Source organism: Perna viridis, chromosome 3 (genome assembly GCF_037379345.1).
Source record: "Perna viridis isolate PV_CMFRI_1.1 ecotype Kerala chromosome 3, ASM3737934v1, whole genome shotgun sequence".
Taxonomy (NCBI): domain Eukaryota; kingdom Metazoa; phylum Mollusca; class Bivalvia; order Mytilida; family Mytilidae; genus Perna; species Perna viridis.
In genome coordinates this window covers 40,436,738-40,455,964 of record NC_142447.1, presented here as the reverse complement: position 1 = coordinate 40,455,964, position 19,227 = coordinate 40,436,738, and the positions used below count along the sequence as shown (strand labels likewise).

General features: G+C 32.2%; 1 protein-coding gene across 1 annotated transcript; it reads left to right on the top strand.

The window, feature by feature from the left end:
- Nucleotides 1-636: 636 nt before the first annotated feature.
- On the top strand, nucleotides 637-18,285 carry LOC148622252 (synaptotagmin-11-like). Its single transcript, XM_088571962.1, has 4 exons — nucleotides 637-815; nucleotides 9,940-10,742; nucleotides 14,853-14,976; nucleotides 17,227-18,285. The coding sequence occupies exons 1-4, from the start codon at nucleotides 785-787 to the stop codon at nucleotides 17,532-17,534; spliced, it is 1,266 nt and encodes a 421-aa protein (XP_088428088.1). The 5' UTR covers nucleotides 637-784; the 3' UTR covers nucleotides 17,535-18,285.
- The last annotated feature ends 942 nt before the right edge of the window (nucleotides 18,286-19,227 follow it).

Genomic DNA, 19,227 nt, shown 5'->3' with positions numbered 1-19,227 from the left:
AAATTTAGAAATAATAACGCTGGTGGAGGCAAGTGATAAGTAATCTAAAGAGATTTATAATTATGTTTTAAAGCAACCAAATAGTTGCAACCATAAAGGGACATTCTAAATTAAGTATTTATATCAACCTTTGTATGTCTAACGAACCCTTTTACCATTATGTCTCCTATTCTACACTTTACACTTTAATAGAATTTCTGTGGGTGTAAATAAGTTAAAGCTGCATAAAATAAACGCTTCCGTGGTTTTCTTTGTTTGTTTATGTGTTGATCAAATAAATGAAAATGTCAATTTTCATGGATTTACTTTGGTGTCGTGGAAGGCACCAAATCAATATTCAGTCATTGATTCAGTGATTTATGTTTTTGTTGCATGTTTCTGCTACAATTACTTTGTCGTCTGCTCAGTGCCAGAAGCATGTATTTATCATATAATATTCTCGATTTTGTCCACCAAGAAAGTTTACAGTTCCCGATAGAATATTGCACTGTATCTATTTCCCATCGATGCGACTAATTATTCCTAATTTGTATTAATTATTAAAGTTATAATTATCTGTTGCTGTTCAATTCATCTTATTTAATGCGCATGTGCAATCATGCCGTCCTCTTCAAAATAAATGGATTTACGTCAGACGCTAAGGCATCCAGATTTGTCTGAAAACCAATCGATTTCTTAGAAAATACTGATATCACGAACGTATGCTTGTTTAGAAGAGACGTGTATGGAATATTTGTAGTCATAATGTAGAAACAATATTATACCTGGACATTTCATCACAATTATGGTAAAATCACCCGAGATACATCATTCCAGTAAGTAACGGAAACCTCTTTTATTACAATTATCAATTATTTTTATTTCAATTCAAACCATTTTGTTTTCTCGTCATAATGTTGTGATACAAGTCTTCTACTGACATATGTTTACCATGCATATCTCGCATTCTATTAATATCGAAGGACTTAACTTTATTATGCTTTAATACTTTATTATGTTTTCCTTTTATATTGAGAACTTCCAAATATTATGTGTTTTGTAAAAAGAAAATGTATAATAACAAATATCTCTTTGAATGAAAAAAAATCGACTATCTAGTCATCGGTGTTACACCAATGCTTATTCCTTTTACCATACTTAAACAATGACTCTTTACGATGTTTTAATCTAAGTTGAAGAGGGACACCAGTATATCAAGGGAACCAAGGTTATAGCGGTAACCAAAAGAATGTAATCCAGGGTCAAAGTAACAAATAAAAACAAGCAAAGAATTTAAAGTATTTGAAAGTAGCACAGGCAGGGTTTTTTTTGTTTTTGTTTTGTTCCTATTTATTGCATCTCCTTGGCTATGTATGGTAAGATACTTGTCATAAAATATAAATAGTTCAATGAAAGTTTTATTTATATGGAATGTGCTATGGACTTACAGATGCGAAGATAAAAGTGACTGTGAATATTTTTAATACAAAAATACTAAAAGACAAAGTTGATAAGAAAAACATTCAATATTGCTTAAAACAGTTGTGTAAAGGGTTGGGATAAACAACCGCTTCTTCTATAGTCATTTTGGATCCTCAAGTGTTATGTTACTCAACAAAATTATCCTTTTTATTTCTTTATGCTGTCAATGTATTTCTTGTCTCTCCAATTAGAAGCTCTGAAATTTAGCGCGGTTTCTTGCTTCTATTCTTTTGATAAAAAAAAACAGGTTTAGATGCAAACAGGGTTGTTTTTTATTTGCATAATTATTGTAATACTTGTTAACAAGCTCCATGACATCAACCAAAGAAGGTAAACTAAAATTACATCTTTAATTCAAAATACCCTTAAACATTTTAGTCTACATCCACAACAAAGCACCTTTACTTTCTGAGGGAATGGGTTTACTAATTTTTCAAATTTCCATTAGTTATATAACTATTTCATTCGTTTTTCAAATAGCCACTGACACAGATCAGGTTTATCATGACCATGTACTCGGACAGGAAGGCTAATAATACCAACATAGGTTAGAGAATCATAATACGTATTGACAATGTCTACTGACTGAAACATCAATCCTCTACTAACACTAGAGGGTCAATAGCAGTCAAAAAGACGAAACCTAATGATTTTTGAAGGACTTGTTCAATATCAAGATAAAATATATGGTCCAAGTTACACAAGTAGGGTGATGTACTTAGAGTGTTAAAAACGTTACATAATATATTCAAAGTGTCCAACATTAAGTTTCTTTCTGTTATTATCTTAGAATTAATAATTTGAATACTACTTTTCGTTGGAATTAACTGATAAAAACAAAATCAAATATAATTCCAAAGAGAAATATATCGGCTAATTGGCGCCTCTCTTGATAAAAAGCAATTATCTGACGTTTCACAGAATCAATGAACAATTATTTAAAACCAAAAGACTGTTAGTGTAATATCCGCTAGAATCCGGAACGTCCGGAAGACTCAGATGGAAAAGATAGATCGATTATTCGACGGAATATCAAATTATTTCATAATCCTACATCGATTTTTCATTATCTACCAAGCGATGTCATATGCAGTCGTCCTTGGGTCGCCTCTGTGCTTTTTTTTACATTTGCATCTTAAAAAGGTCTGGTCTTTATCAAAGTACATCTGATGTCTGTGTCAGTCGATAAACGATGCTGTTTTTATATATAAAAAAAAAAAGAAGCGTTAAATAAAAATAAAAAAAACATTAATATTTCTAATATTTTATATTTATATAACTTCAAATATTTTATATGATATTGATTCACATAGGGAATCCACCATTTGACATACCTTAGGAATAAAATTAGGATGGTCTTAGGACAAGCACGAGACACATGTAAATCGAAGCTATCTTAGGATGAACCTTACTATGGTCATCCTAATATGGTCTTAAGACGATGCGATGTTATTTTTTATGATTTAATGTTAGATAAATATAAAAAAAAACTGAATTGTGAACATATTGAAAAGGTGTATATATCAAATTTATGATATGTACAGACCATTGAAAAATTCTACAAAAATTGACACTATTAATTCTAATAATTTTTTTGTCGTTAATGTAGTATACACAAGTACAGTTTAAAACTGATATCTACCTATGGTCAACTTGATACACATAAAAGATTAGATCAGAGGTCCACTCGATATCATTACTTTTAATTTCAAAAGTCGTTAAACACGTATTGTACGAATCATGAATCATGAGTAGTAAGGAAAGGGCATCTTAAGCTCATTTTAAGTTTTAGGAGTATCCTAAGATCATCTTCGGACACCTATCGAGGTATTCTAATTACTTTAGGACGTATCTTTAGTTAGGAGACTTTTATTGACATGACTTAGGAAAAAGTCCCAAGTCCATCCTAAGACAGGTCCTATTCCTACGAGAATTTCTTTGACATGGCCTCTGGACTATATCCACGTTCCTATTCCCAGTTTTTACTGGAGCCCGGATTGTAAAGTTATCTGAATGGTTTTTTTTTATCTTTGTATATTGTTTTTACCAAGGCTATTATATCGCTGCATTTATATTAGTCTCATTTATTTCTTTCCGTGTCGTTACTTATGATTTTATTTCTTTTTATTTTTGTACTATAAACCTTAATATTCTTTCTGAAGTACTTCAAAATTTTGTCATGATTATTTTTTAAATGAAAAAACTTCAACAAATAAAACGATTCAACTGTTAATTAATAATTTTAATACATAAATTTACATAAAATTCCTTACCCGGACTCGCCAGTACTCCAAACTCCCGGTTGAGCCCATAAGAAAACTCTTATTGGAAATATTCTTCTTAAGAATAAAAAATGCTTTTTCACTACTTTTAGATAAATGATAAATACACCAAACAACTTATTTTCATGCACTTGACAATTACATGTGCATCTAAAAATAGAACTCAGCATTCTTCCACAGTTAACACTTGTTAATGCATGTTAATCTCATTCTCAGTAATAAATTTTTATAGTTCCCTCTCCCTTAGAATACAAACTTATCAGACAACATAAATTATTTTTTTTTATAATCAAATGTGTTATAACAAACAACACAGATTATTAGTATCACAACTCCTATGTATAATTATTGTTCTTATGAATAAAATTGTCATCAACTTTTGTTTGCAACTGTAAGACCATGTTGTTAGTTTGTAATATGAAACTAGATAAAAAGGGTTGAGGGAGTATTTGTTATTCTCCATGTAGGAGAGATTTTGAGGATGTGAATTTAAAACAAACACTTCAACATTTTGCTCCTTGCTTTGTATGAGTAATACTATCTAAGAATAAAATTCGAAAAGGAGGGCGTTATTATTTCTAAAATATCTTTTGTAAAGGTAGATAAAATTTCGTGACAACTGCAACCTTTAGCTGTAGAAGAGTCCGACAATGATACAAATTACGTTCTGACCAAAAAGGAAATCGATTGTTTCTTTTAAAGTCGAATTAGAGGAAACAACTATTAAATCAGTTAAACTTGTCAGTCAACAAAAAATAATAAATACAATTAAATAAAATGGAGGCATAATCTACGGAAACCTCAAAGAAACTGAGGTCTCTAAACTCCATCAAAGTCTAGAATAGATTAGTCTCATGGGTAAGATGAACAAAATCTGCTTTTATAGAAACAATCACCAACTTTGAGTCGCTCCGGTATTAAATGGAAGAAGAAAACTATGTTGAATGTTCTGTCTTTATGATTAACAAGACGTACGGTTACGTTAGAGAAATTTACGGAAGCACTTGAATACCTTTATAAGTAATCCAAACTTCAATCTGCTTGAAAAGTTTCTCTGTATTTAGTAGTACAATTAGTTAAAAATGTGTTCCTCCAACACGTTCTCGAGTAGCATACATGACTAAATACTTGGGAAGGAAAGAAATTTTACCACAGCAAGAGAAATTGACAGATCGTCGAACAGTTATATGTACTTGAACTATTTCAATTTTAATTTTTATCTAGTATACATGTGTTATTTGAAAATGTTAACTGCTTTTCATTTTACTTGTTGCAAGGAACGTAGCTGATATTATCACATGTCTACAAGTGATATAGTACTATATTTCTGCACGTTATACCAAGTCACATGCTTGAAACGGCTAACAACCTCCGTTAACATACGACTATAAATGAATAATACAATACTTCGGGGTATAATTTAAAGAAAGAAACATTTAAACTGTTAAAGGATAATTTATCGTGGTTGTATTGTACCGGTAGCAACGGATCGGAGTAGCGGGATAAACAATCTAGCCTATTTTATTGATAGAGAATTGAGAAATAACTGCATATGTCTTCGTTATTATGCTCGCATGTAGATAACTTATGTGAAAAAAAAATAAGTTCTTTATTTTTATGCCATAAAACACAATTCAGATTCAAGATAGAAATACGGAAATGGGTCGTCGATTTACGGACCAATTACTTAGTATAAATTTCTTTAAAGACCACAGACAGAATGAATGTAAATGCTTTGCTTTCAAAGAGAAATATCCTTATTTTAACATTTGCTTTCTCAATAGTGTTTTGAAACATGAATCTTAGAGAGACACATTATCAATTATAGTATTTTTAATTCAAGTGAGACCACATTTCTTAAATCTACAGATTTATCATGAAAAATAACAAGAATATGATCTTAACGACATTTGGTAAATAGTCATCTTCAGATAAAATTATTCATTGAATATTTTATCTTGAAATGAATGATGTGTGCCATTAATTGAAGTATGCTATTATCACTTTTTTTTCTGTTAGTAACAAATTTTAACGTGATGTGAGTTGATTTGATGCCAAATAATTCAGTAGTCTGAGGGAAGACATTTTTATTACTTGTGAAAAATGCTAAATTGGTCCCGAGAATGGAGATTTTGAATGCTTTTAATCACGGTCTAGTAAATCATTTACGTTGACATGGTTTCAGCAACATTTGCGTGACATTGTTATGAATTTGTATTTACCTCGCCTTTCAAAATATGTCATAAGACATTATGCTAATGTTTAGAGCTAACATTTGGAATTATTAGCGACGTGGGTGGCTTCAGTACATTTTATTTAATGTTTGCTAATTAGGTTTGACTCTTGATAATGGATAACGTCGTCTAGACTGTAATATGAAGTTATTGTTTTATAAAGGTTAGGAGACGCTGTCCTTTGTCTATCTACGGTTTCCTTAGCACTTACATGTCTTAATCTGCATCTAAATCAAATGCAAAAGCGCATTATTTGGATATATACACTTTACTATGTAAAACTCACTGATAAACAGTTAAAACTCACTGATAAACAGTTAAAACTCACTGACAAACAGGTAAAAGATCACAATGTATAATTGATCATCTCACAGCAACATGCCAGCATAAGTTGAATGTCTATGTCATTAAGGGTGGCTTGATTAAAGTCAACCTATGTCAGTCTTTCAAATAACTTTATAAAAAGCTGATCGATCGTTTTATATTGGTTATGGAATGAATATGTCTTTTTGCGTTCTGTTCGTTTCCATGGCAAGGAAAATTATACAATAGACATGAAGCCGCCTTTCACTGAAAGCAATTTTACTATTGAATTTCATAGAGAATAAATGAACTATTCCCTTACTTATTAAAACTTCTTGAAAAGAAAATGATATGAATGTATGTGGGATGCTAAGCTACGATTACTTTCTATGCCCGCAATATCAACTCGATGGAAAATAGTTAAAAGGTGTGTCCCTGATTAGGTTGAAGCATACAACCCAATTTTAACGGACGAGAATCGCACTTCATACATTTAATGGAAATAAACTCGCTTTAGATATGAAAATAACTACTTTGTCAGGTGCAATTAACCTGCAACGCCGTCCTTCTTAGAATGAAAGGTGTAGAATTGTTTGCAGAAAAATACATAAAAAAGTAGAGTCTGCAGATAAATTAAATAAAAATCTAAATGTACAATCTAAAGCTTTATTCCTTATATAGAACAAATGCAAATAATTTTATTTGGTTGATTGATTGTTGAAGAACGGACATATAAAAGCTAAAAAGGTCGAACTGTCTTTGGTGATCTAAAACGACGATAAAACGCATGAGAATTGACCTTGCGACGAGTAATTGCGGTCGTGTGCAAAATACTTTCGAGTATCTATGGTTGACTTTTTGTGCTGTGATTACACCAAAACGGTTTTTGAGCGCCGCTAAAGTCTTAAATTGTGTGTGTGTGGGGGGGGGGGGATCCTGATAATTACAGTCATGCTCTGAAGATGACCTTTCATTGTTGTAAGATAGTTTTGAACTCATAGTTTACTTCGATTTTATACTGCCGTACTTGAATAAAAATAAAATACCATTTGAGTTCCTGTTTGTTTTCAGGAAATGTCCTTAGGAATAACAGACTGCAAATTTCATGTAATTCAGTCAGCGCCTTACAGAAATATCGAACAAACAAATTATTTCGATTTTATAATGACAGGTCAGGCCCACACATTCTAGCATCCATTAAGATATATGTAGGATTTATAAAATGAAGATGGCATATCTTATCTGTTATTCTTTGCATCATTGCCTTTTTTTCAAAGACTTTTGATATTCTATCAATATCAACTGGCTCTAGAAACAACATTCATTACTTAATGACGAAATTCCTGTTTATCTACTTGGTTTGAAACATTGATTTAATGTTATATGAGTCGAGGAAACAGATTAGGTTGTTGATACAATGTAATGTGAAAAGCGGTGATAGTCCACAATTCAACTTCGATTTTCTTTTGATTCTCCTAAAAGTTTCAATAACAATATGAACGTTGCATTGTCTTGAATAAGTATCACAAATTAAGAATAAGACAAAATGGCAATGCCAACGCCGAAAAAAACACCCTGGACAAGTGAAAATTCTCACATCAGTAAGGAGTAAAAAGAAAGGCAGAAAAACAACAGTAAGGACTCAACTTATAACCGGGGTGAACTCGGGTGCTCTTGAAGTTTAGCAGTTTGCACTTCTTGTCAAACACTAGCCCTGCTGCTCGTTATAAGGTGAGTCCTATGAAGAGGAGTAATACCCATGAAAGATGGTTGTTCGTTTTACTATTTGAAACGGACTATCCATACTGGTCAATCAAATAATTGTAATGACAGTAGATTGTCGACCGAAACCTTCTTGTCCACCTCAGATATCTATATAAAACATCGATATCTAACAAAAGAGTATGCGTTGAGAGACAAAACTTCACACGAAAGAGTAGATTTAAATGTAAATCAAAGGAAAGAATAGTTGACAATAGTTGACCAAAGTCGCCGCATGTGCCATCGAAATGTTTCATACTACTACGTACATAAATATATTTGGTTTAAGATTATCTGTTAGTTCCTGTAGAATATGTCAGTCAAAGTCCACATTTGATTAATGACACTTCTTGTATATCAAAAATCGCAATACATTTGAAGGACATTTTTTACAGTTGTGCAGATAATTTTCTTTATTCAATGTGTTCCTTGGAGGTATTTTGTCGTGCAATTTCTAAGCATCGTATGTCAACCTTAACTGGTGGATGGATTTTCGTTAAGAATTTTGAAAGTGTTACAAATTCTAAAAAATTCCAGTCAGTTAGAACGGTTGACATTTTGGAATTCGACGAGGATATTATCATGTTATAGCGAATAAATGTCTCATTATGGCGGTTTCAGTCAACTCAAGTTCTCATAAGGTTAGTTATTTGTGTGGTGTTAAGGGAAATATTGACCACCGATCAGCTCGGGGGAACAAAATGGCATCATGTGAGTTATCGTTTCCCAGATCAAGAAATACGTGCGTCACCCTAGTACGTATTAGAGTAAAAGATAAATTTGTTAGTACATTTTGTATGATGTTATTAATATGCATTGGCAGTGTGTTTTAGGTAAAAATTGAAAATATCAAACAGTTCATAGTTTAATAGTTTCGTGTCTGAATTGAAAATGTCTTAAATTCGATAATACAAGACTCAAAGGACAATATATTTAATAAAATTGCACTGAAATTCATGACTGGAACAATAGATTTTTTTTAGAAAATAAAGCTGCAACTATTGATTTTAGAAATGCAAAAGCGGAGAACTGAGAATTAACCCATTAAAGTCGATATACCTTGTTTTAAAGTGCGCAGGTTGATAAGTGCTGATCAATCCCTGTATTGCAATTAGTTTTACGAGTTTGACTAAACAAAAATATACAATGAATTTACACTGACAGTACTATAACGGTATTCGGCATGCAGCCCAAAAAGCAATTGAGGATGACTAATAGATTCTCACACGAGCTTTTAGTTATAACCTTCAAACATTCTCTCCATATTCCTACTACAGCAAACGAATTAAAAAAGAAAACAGAAACTGTGTATAAATTGTGCCTTATAAATAAAGCACTTGATTACAGCGGTATAAATTGTTCTGCACAGAATTAACTTAAGACGTATTGTACAAAAGACAGAACTAGTTACATTTTGTGTAGTTTGCTCAGCAATGCTGAATTATTTATTATGGAGATAAAACATAGACAAAGCGGAGGTCAATGATTTGCAAAAATGTAGCTTAAAAATGCATCGGAGGAAACAAGGTTATGTAGTATACATAATAAATACTTAAATCGTTCATTGTTTATATTTAGGTTACCATGTATATGTTAATTTATTGTTCCGTCTTTGCCTTCATGATTATTGGTTATGTGTGTTCAAAGTTCACTGGCCGATATATTGAATATTAATATTGTTTTAAATTGTACCAAACAACGTCATGTCAATTTGTACTACTGTAGTTTCATCATTTTTCATAGGTCTTAAATTTCGTGGGTAGAGGAAAAATACTATGAGTATAACCTCCGGGTTTTAAATACTTGTAGAGAATTTGCTGATAATAGTTTCTTTCAATCTTGAGTCATCTGTAGACAAAACATGCATTGTTAATTACATTTTTTATCTATATTTCCAGTATCTGCTGTTGGAATAGCAGGTATATGTGCCGGTGTAATCGGGTTCCTATTGTTGCTGACCGTGGTAACTTACAAATGTTATAGACAGCGTCGCAGCCGTTTGGCTCAAAGTAGATTATCAACAGCAATAAAAAAAGGTTTAAAGGAAAACCCGGGAGTAAAGAAAAATATCCCTCCGCTAGGGACACCAATTAAACACAAAGCTACTAGCCCTTTAGGTCACTCCAGGCAAGACATTTCTCCACAAGACAGGAAGTTGTCACCAACATATTCATCTCACTCTGATGCCGGTAGCAGGCAAAGATCGCCTGATCAAGCTTACGTCGAGAATGAAAAAGAGGAAAAACCAGAAATAGTGTATGAAAAGGAGGAAAGTATGCGCGAAAAACAACTCGATGAGAAGCAAATTTCATTAGGAAATATGTCGTTTTCTATAGCGTACGACCTTCAAAAGATGACACTATTGGTCACGGTCATAAATGTGAAAGATCTTCCCACAAGAGACCCAAGTTTGGGAGGTTGTGATCCATATATCAAACTCCAACTTCTACCAGAAAAGAGGCACAAAGTCAAGACAAGAGTTTTGAGGAAGACACTGAACCCCCAGTATGACGAAACTTTTACATTTTATGGAATCAATCCTAACCAGCTTGCTGATATCACACTTCATTTCGTAGTGTTGAGCTTTGACAGATTTTCTCGAGACGACATAATCGGAGAGGTTATACATCCAATGAAAGACTTCGACGTTTCCAAAAATGAGATGACATTGTGTCAAGAAATAAGTCCGCGACATCTTACGGTGAGTTAACATTACGATATATCCACTGAAAATGAATTAAAATATAGTGTTTAATACATTATTTTACTATTATTATCATAATGTGATGGAACCATGTTACTCAAAACGCAGCAAATCATCGTTAAAAACGCTATCTAACGATTAACTTCCAGTTTGTAGAAAGCTGGTTTTGAAAATAAGGTTTTAATTTAGCGAGTTTGATGCCTTTTGAACGGTAATGCACAATGTCTTTCATTACAGCACTGTAATGAACAATAGACAGATTTACGATCTGTCGTTTTATGTAGGCGTAGTTGGTTCTCTTTGGGAATAATTTTCTGACTTCCCCTTTGCTGATCAAGTTACTGTAGAAAATTGATTGAAACTGTTTCAATTTCATCAGTTTTGGTTACAAGAGAACTGTCATTATATCCATTTCAGGCAAAATACTTTTTGCACTAATCATTTTCAGCAAAAGCCTTGTAAACATAAGAAACTGTTATAGTTGTTGTTACCATATAAACAAAGACAATTGTATCCTATAAGATAAAGCAGATGTGTTGCATATTCAATTCATTTTTAATCTTGTGTCTTTACCAACAGTTCCTTTTCCGATATACAGCCACCGCCTATTTTTAAAGTCTTAGTAATGAAGCATCCAGTGTTGAATAATTAGGACAAAATCGTTTCATTCAAACATACTAGGTAAAATTTTACAACCTAAAAAACTGAGTAATTTACTAAAGTAGATATATAAAAAAGTTTTCTGGAAATTAGAAAAGAAATTAGTTCACAGAAGTCTTCGGAAGTTACCTGCTGATATGAATAGATACATATGATATGAAATTGTATAAGTAAAAAATATACCTCACCTAGTATACACAGCTATTTTAAGAAACATTAGAAGGTATGTAGTTTGGACTTAACACAAAATCAATATAGTTAGAGAGGGTTCCAAAGAGTTTCATGGGTCAGGTTTTTCCCTTTTTGGGAGATGACAACATGGATGTGTTAACTGTCTATGATCTAATATAAAGTTTGTTAAATTCATCAAAACGTTTACAAATAATGATATTGTCATAATAGGAGCATATCGTAATAAATAACAAATACCTATAAACTAGCACAAGGAATTAAAAATGCTTTCGAAGAAACATAATATTCAGTTCATATGGTTTTAAGAACCAATGATAGGAGACACGATAAATTTTATTGACAGGATTAAGAACAATTATCGATGCCCATCTCTCATTATTAGCTTCAAAACTTCCATACTGGTAAACTTGTTTCCTTCATCACGCGTGGGCACATAATGTTATATGGCATTTTCAGCAGATTGGAAGACGATTCATTAATTCTGCTTGGCATTCTGTAAATTAATGGAAAATTTCGGTTTATAACTTGATCAGTGAGAATAGTGCTTACACTTCATTTTTCGAGCTCTTTACAGCGATTCTAAATCTTGAATTAAAACAAGCGTAATACAAGTGATAAATTAATAATCTGCTTCGCTGTATCAAGTACCATTATGAAATGGAGTGAATTTTGTCACTGTGTGATATATTATCATTATTGACATATATTTCCTATTTTACAATTATTTTTGTCAAGTTTCGCTCTTGTAGAATATATTATTCCTTACAAAGCCATTAATGTCTCAAGATGTCCAAGTTAGAGTTTGAAATACAGTAAAACTCTGTTAGAAAATATCCGCAAATTTCATCTTCCTCAATAGATTCCCAAAACATTGGCTTAATTTGGTTAATACTCTTTATCCATTGATTTTTCTTAAAACCCACGCGGTTCGAACAGAATTGGGTTAAGCAACCAAAATTAATGGAATAAAAGTTTTCACATAAAAGAATTGAACTTTTTATCTAAATTGATTTGTTTAAATACAGATTCGAATGTACGTTCAACATTATGAACATTTAATGACATTTTTTTAATTAGCCTCGATTTCTTTTATTTGCTTTGCTTTATTGCATCCGATAGAATGACTGTTAAAGTTTCATTAATAATGAATTCAATATTATGCTATTATGAAAAATAGACAAAGCATGAACAAACTCGATATTGAAATCAATAAGTAGTATACACTTACAGGAATACTGTGACATGATGGAAATAAAACACACAAAACTGATTCAGAGAATAACATATATAAGAGTAATCTCTTTTTTGTGTTTTTTTGTGCCGCACATAAGTGATATTTTACATTTACAACTTTAGAGAGTTGACTTTCTTTCACAGTTAACATCGTGTCAGTTATTACGGCTTTAATTTGTATCTTTATAGCTGGTTTTATTACTTCTCATTGGATTCTTTACTATGTTGGTTAATAACTATGTTTCCTTTCCACTATCTAACTAGACATAAACATTGTTTTACATTCTTGTGTTTGTTGAACTTGGCATCTTTATTGATAACCATTATTGGAACAGTATCATCAATCAGGGAAGGAAATGTTTTCTATTGTTATCTGTCAGTGGTAGAAATGGTCTATCGTTGTTTTGGAAAGTCTTTAGTATTGATATTTTTAAAAGTTCGTTAGGGATCATTCAGGTGCGTAGCTGCCGTGAGGCAAAAAAGCTTTTGCCTGCACTTAATTTTGCCAATTTTTTTTTATAAAAATATAAAATATATCCAGGAGATGCATAAATGATGCTCTAAAACGCTATCTCCGCGGAGCTTCGGGGGATGGGGGGTTGACCCCCTGGACTCCCTACCAGGGCTCCGCCCTGGACCTGCTGGGGGCCTAAAGCGGCCCCAGACCCCCTGCCGTAATTTTGCCTACACTTCAATTTGGCCTCAGCTACGCGCCTGTCATTATTGTCCGGACGAATCGCAGTGATTATTTCTTTATATTTTGGTTTTATCGATAAAAAGCTGAGAAAACTTGATGGAACAATTTGGTGTACTATTTGGGCTTTAGGAAGTAAATAATCTATTTGACTTTTATGTAGTTTGTCGGTATAAAAAATAATCTAACTGAGTTTTCTTCACTGTAATTTGCATTAAATTTGTGTCTGCCTGAGAATTAGAAACACATTACTTATATTTCTATTACGAATTGATTTTCTCTTTGGAGCGCCGTCCCTGCAATTATTATTGGAATGGAATAAATCGAAACTTGATAAAACCATTAACCATAAGCATTTCTTTGTAATTAAAACCTATTTTGGTATATCATAATATCTTTAGGTCATTTAGCAATCACGCCCTGAATCAGAAGAAGTTAATACATGTGTATGGTCGAAATAAAGAAATGTATCCAATTTTAGCAGCTAAGGCTTAAAGCAAAAGAAAACGAGTTTTCCTTTCCTCGTTTGTCTACGCCGGACTTGACATTTTATGAGCAACTTGGCGGGTGTTTCTAGAAAAGCAGAAGACGCTTATCCTACGTCCTGTGGTCCATGCTCCCAGTTTTTAGTGGAGTCCGAGTTGCTCATTTACTTTTGTTACTTTGTATGTGTGATTTTAGTTACTTTATGTTCTTTGTTGTGTATGTCTGTTTTCCATGTCTGGTTTTGTCCCTGGATTACATTCTTTTGATTACTGCTATAACCTTGGTTCCCTTCTTTACTCTTTAACATTCATTTTGCATGGCTTGGATAAATTACTTTTATATTTGGTCTGTTACTTCACATTCGTTAGTTTGTGTATCGGAATGTTTTTGCATTAGGTATGAAATTACGCATGAAACTTTATGAGACTTTATGATGTTTTTTACTCATTTTCAATTACAAAAATACCAATCGTATAGATATTGTAAGTGTCGGTATGGTGTACACGTGTTTTAAGAAGTGATCTGTCGTATCAAATTTTCAATGACACTTTTTGAGATGATGTAAACTCTGATTTCAAAGACAAACGCCATGCTTTTGAAGTCAAAATCGTACTCAGTGGGATACATGGATAACTTTTTCAGAGTAATGAGTTTTATTTTGTTTTGTTTTGTTTTGTTTTGTTTTGTTTTGTTTGTTTGTTTGTTTTGTTTGTTTTTTTCCCCAATTTTCTTTTTCAGAATAATTAATTTAACGTGAATATCAGCTTGTGATATACAAGTTTAAAATATGGTATAACAGAACTAATTCTTTGATCAGATTTGTTTTCATCTGTATTTTACAGCTGAAATCTCAGGGGAGAGGAGAGATCTTGATATCACTGTGCTACCAGCCAGCTGCCAACAGACTAACTGTAGTGGTCCTTAAAGCCAGAAATTTACCAAAAATGGACATAACAGGACTCTCAGGTAAAAAACAACCATCAAAAATACAAACATCAAAAATAAAAGGACTCTCAAATAAACTTCTACTATCAAATATGCAAAATAAATCTGACTCTCTTACGGTAACAAATAGGACAAAATATACAAAAAATTATAGGGCTCTCAAATAAGTAACTACTATAGAAAATATAAATACATGGCATGACATGACTCTCAGATAAACAAATTTAAACAATATACCAAAAAATCCGAAATAACAAAACTCTCGGATACGATCAAATAAATGCAAAACCTTGACACATTAGGAATCTCGGATTAAAAAAAAAATACTATAAAATATACAAAAACCTGACTTAGCAGAATTCTAGGTAAAGCAACTGCAGAACAACACAATTACGCCATACACCAAAAATCTCTGGGGTTGTGTTTATCTTCCTTTTTATTACTGTAGACAAAACACGAATTCAAATTTCTGTTGGGTATTATTCTTACCATATTGATATAACACTAATGCTTCAAAATATCATAAGAAAATTGAATTAATGGACTAAAAGAGGATATTGTTTTGTAGAGAACATTGAAATCATCGTAAAGTTACGAATTAATTCCCTTACTTTAAGTGAGTTTATTAAAATATCAGTTTATAATGAACTGGAAGTGATAACAGATGACTAGAATCTTGAATTCCCAAAAATGAATTTGTCATAAGACCTTTCTTTAGTGTTGAAAATAATAACGAATAAATATTTGATATGTTCTTGTTCGTAATTGAAACGTTGGAAAATTGTGATGTTGCATGTTTCTGTAATGGAACACAAAGTAATCAATACTGATCCTGTGATTCAGACAAGATTAACACAAGACATAAATTCTTGTTACAATGCCAATCAATAGGACTTAGATGTCTACTATAGCTGTTACGGAAGGAATACAAATTATATTCAAACTGATTGAAGTCTCATACATAGATTACTGGGTTTAACATAATATCTTTTCTTCGTCGTGAGGCCTTGTATTGTCGTGTGTTAAATGTTTGTTTTGTCCAGCCTAATTAACTGCTACATGAAAGTTATTTGACATTTTTTTAAAATTTCATTTTTTTAAATGAAAATCAAAGGTGATAAAAGGGTAAAACAAGCAAAATACTTATGATATATAGCCGATTATAGTTATAATACGCAAGAGAATACCTGTACCATATTGCCATGTTCAATTAGCGAAAGAATAGTTCAGACGTTTATATTGATACATGCTTTATTTAACCAAAGTACTCGGTCATCATTCTGGGGATCATTTTAACCCAAAATCACTAAGGTTATCAAACTAAGATGAGAGGGCAAGTATTGATTTTTTTATGGTAATTGGTGAGTGAGACATACAGCCCCAATTCAGTGGAGGTGAAAAGACAACTCTTGTCAATTACATGTAAACAACAATACAATACATGTATGTCTACGTAGTTTTATAGGTTGATTAGTTTGGAGTTTAATCGATAAAACATATCTGATAATTGTTAATATTTCTTAGAACCCCTTGACACTATTCAGATGAATCGTGGAAGCAAATGTTGAAAAGTTTAGTTATCTGGCGGGGATGATAAAATAATATCGAATAAGATAATGGAAACAAGACCCAAGACGAAAAAAATTAACCTCCAAATACGCCAAAGACTATCATAAAAAATCAAACTGAAAATGATAATACTAAGATGGTTATATGGCAATTTTGAAGGTCATGTTTCAAGAAATGTTAAAAAAATGGATGGTTATGAATCACTTTACAGACAGTTACTATTTTAATGTTAAAATAATATTAATTGTTAGTCAATTATTATGAAGTATAATAACCCCAACAATGAAAATTGTATGTGCCGAATAAAAAAAGTTGATAACACACTACTTGAAATAGAGTAAAATAACCTTTTTGTAATTTACTTATAAGCATTTTTTGTAAATTTCTTATGAAATTATACTTGAAAATATTGTTTCTGTTAAATTACATAATGTTTTGTAACAATTTCCAGTGCAGAGGGCAAATTCGCCATTTCAAAGCTTTAAACCTATGCGCAGAGCTTGAAACCCGTTTGTTTATGTGAATTTGTATAGATCACCGTACACAGCTTTGTGGATTTGTAATAAGTGGTGTTCATACCCTGTGACTTTTTTTTATATCCTCTATAGCAGAGATTATATGCGAAAAATTCAGGAAGTGATTATATATATGGAAGAGATTAGTTTCGAGAACAAAAGTGAATGAATATTCTTTATTTTTCAGATCCCTACATCAAGGTATATCTACTTTACAATAACCAAAGAATCGCTAAAAAGAAGACACACGTCAAGAAGCGAACACTCAACCCCGTGTATAACGAATCATTCTTATTCGACGTCCCATATAATGAAGGACTACAGAACATAAGCTTGGAATTCCTGGTTCTTGATTGGGATAGGATGACAAAGAACGAGGTGGTAGGTCGTCTCGAAATAGGAACAAAGGCCGATGGACAAGAAGTTCACCACTGGAATGAGGTCATGAATTGCCCGAGGAAACAAATTGCCGAGTGGCACAAACTGACTGAATGATTTTTATTTATATAAGGGGAGGACATAGTAAATGCTAGACAAAAAATAAAGTAGATTGAAAGAGTTAAGGGAAATAAATCGAGTGTGGGATAGGATTATCAAGTTTCCGTGTCCTCCTCTTATTTGGTTATTTCTGTTGAAAAAGTTTTTGTGTTGTTGAAAGTAAAAAAGATATATTTTAATATGATTTTAAAATTTTAAGTAAATTGGTATCAGCACTTGATTATGATATGGTACAAATCGAGTTTGTCATGATTTCCCGTGTTCACGTCGTGTTACTGACGAAATTCCTGAACAGTTCGATGAAGAGCCATCGGGTGTAAGAACTGAATTGTGTGTGTATCCATACAATTCTTGAAATCCGACGGATCTGAATGATTTGATTAAATACCAGTTTGTTTGGCAATGGTTTAATAGTTGAAAAATCAGATAAATAAGATAGCTTCAATGGTTAGTTTGGGATCCTTTTTTTTAGGCTTTTCTTGTTATATCTTATGAATTATCTATTCAAGAACTATTTGTCACTTAAATCGTACTTACAAATCTCTGGAAATAAAGTAAATAAATCAAATGTACATTCCAATACTGATCTTTATAATCATCGTTTCGTCGTCATAAATTATGTATGTATTATCATACGCCAAGTGGATAACGCTTTAAAAATGCAATACTATGACTAATGTTTGTTTGAAACAATCTTTGTAATGCTGCAGCATGGTAATTTCTGAATAAAACAAGAAGTTCCATTACAGTTGTTTTCATGTAGTTTGTCACCATTTGATTGATACAATTTAAAACTAGAAACCCCGAGCAAACCCTACCCCAATTGCCGTATGGTAAAAATATAAACCAAGTGGTTAAAGAGGACGTTGGTGTCCCCTCAGTCTGAATCCTACGAAGCTTCTGGCAGAATATCAAGTGACTATGTTAAATAGTTGACGAGAAAATTGCAACGAAAAAATACTTGACGGACGTCCGGACATCATAATCACTATATAGAAAGCAAAGCGGGGTATATAAAATAAGACATGACATAAGGTGTGATACTATTTGTCGACTTTATCTACATCCTAAATTGTGTCATATCAACACTTCTTTGTTCTTAGAGAACATATTATCGGGCATCACGACATAAATTTTCAGTGTGTTCTGTTAAACAAAAATCTGTTGAAACGTTGCATGATTGAAAACATGTATATCAGACCCTAAAGGTCTAGGTGAAAATTACTGTTATAAGAAATGGTAAAAATGTATCATATGACATTAGCATATACCATTGGCATCAAGAAGAAAAAAAGAAAATGAATTGACTGAACAATAGGTGCAGAAATTAATGCTTCGTTTGACCCCAAACCCCTGAAACATTGGAAAAGCTGGTCAAAGATAGAAAAAAATACGAATGGCGACCTATTGCTTATTTTATACTTTTTTAAAATAATGCATTAGGGGATACTTTTGCTTTTTTATACGAATTAGTCTTTGGTGAGTTTTATACCTACGTGTAGACGATAGACAAGTTTATTAGTCCCTGAAAGTATAAAGCATTTTCAAAACATTGAACCCTTAATTTTATGTCTGCCCGGTTCATTCATTCAAAACAACTGTATACTGTGTGTATCATTACAGTTAAGTAGATCATATTGTCTTTTTTACCTAAGGCATAAGGTTTAAAACGGTTTAATGTTAAGCACTT

Coding starts and splice junctions, on each gene's coding strand:
- LOC148622252 (XM_088571962.1), top strand. CDS start 785: ATGGTAAAATCACCCGAGATACATCATTCCA. Junction 816..9,939: donor ACCCGAGATACATCATTCCA/GTAAGTAACGGA, acceptor CTATATTTCCAG/TATCTGCTGTTGGAATAGCA. Junction 14,977..17,226: donor GGACATAACAGGACTCTCAG/GTAAAAAACAAC, acceptor TTTATTTTTCAG/ATCCCTACATCAAGGTATAT.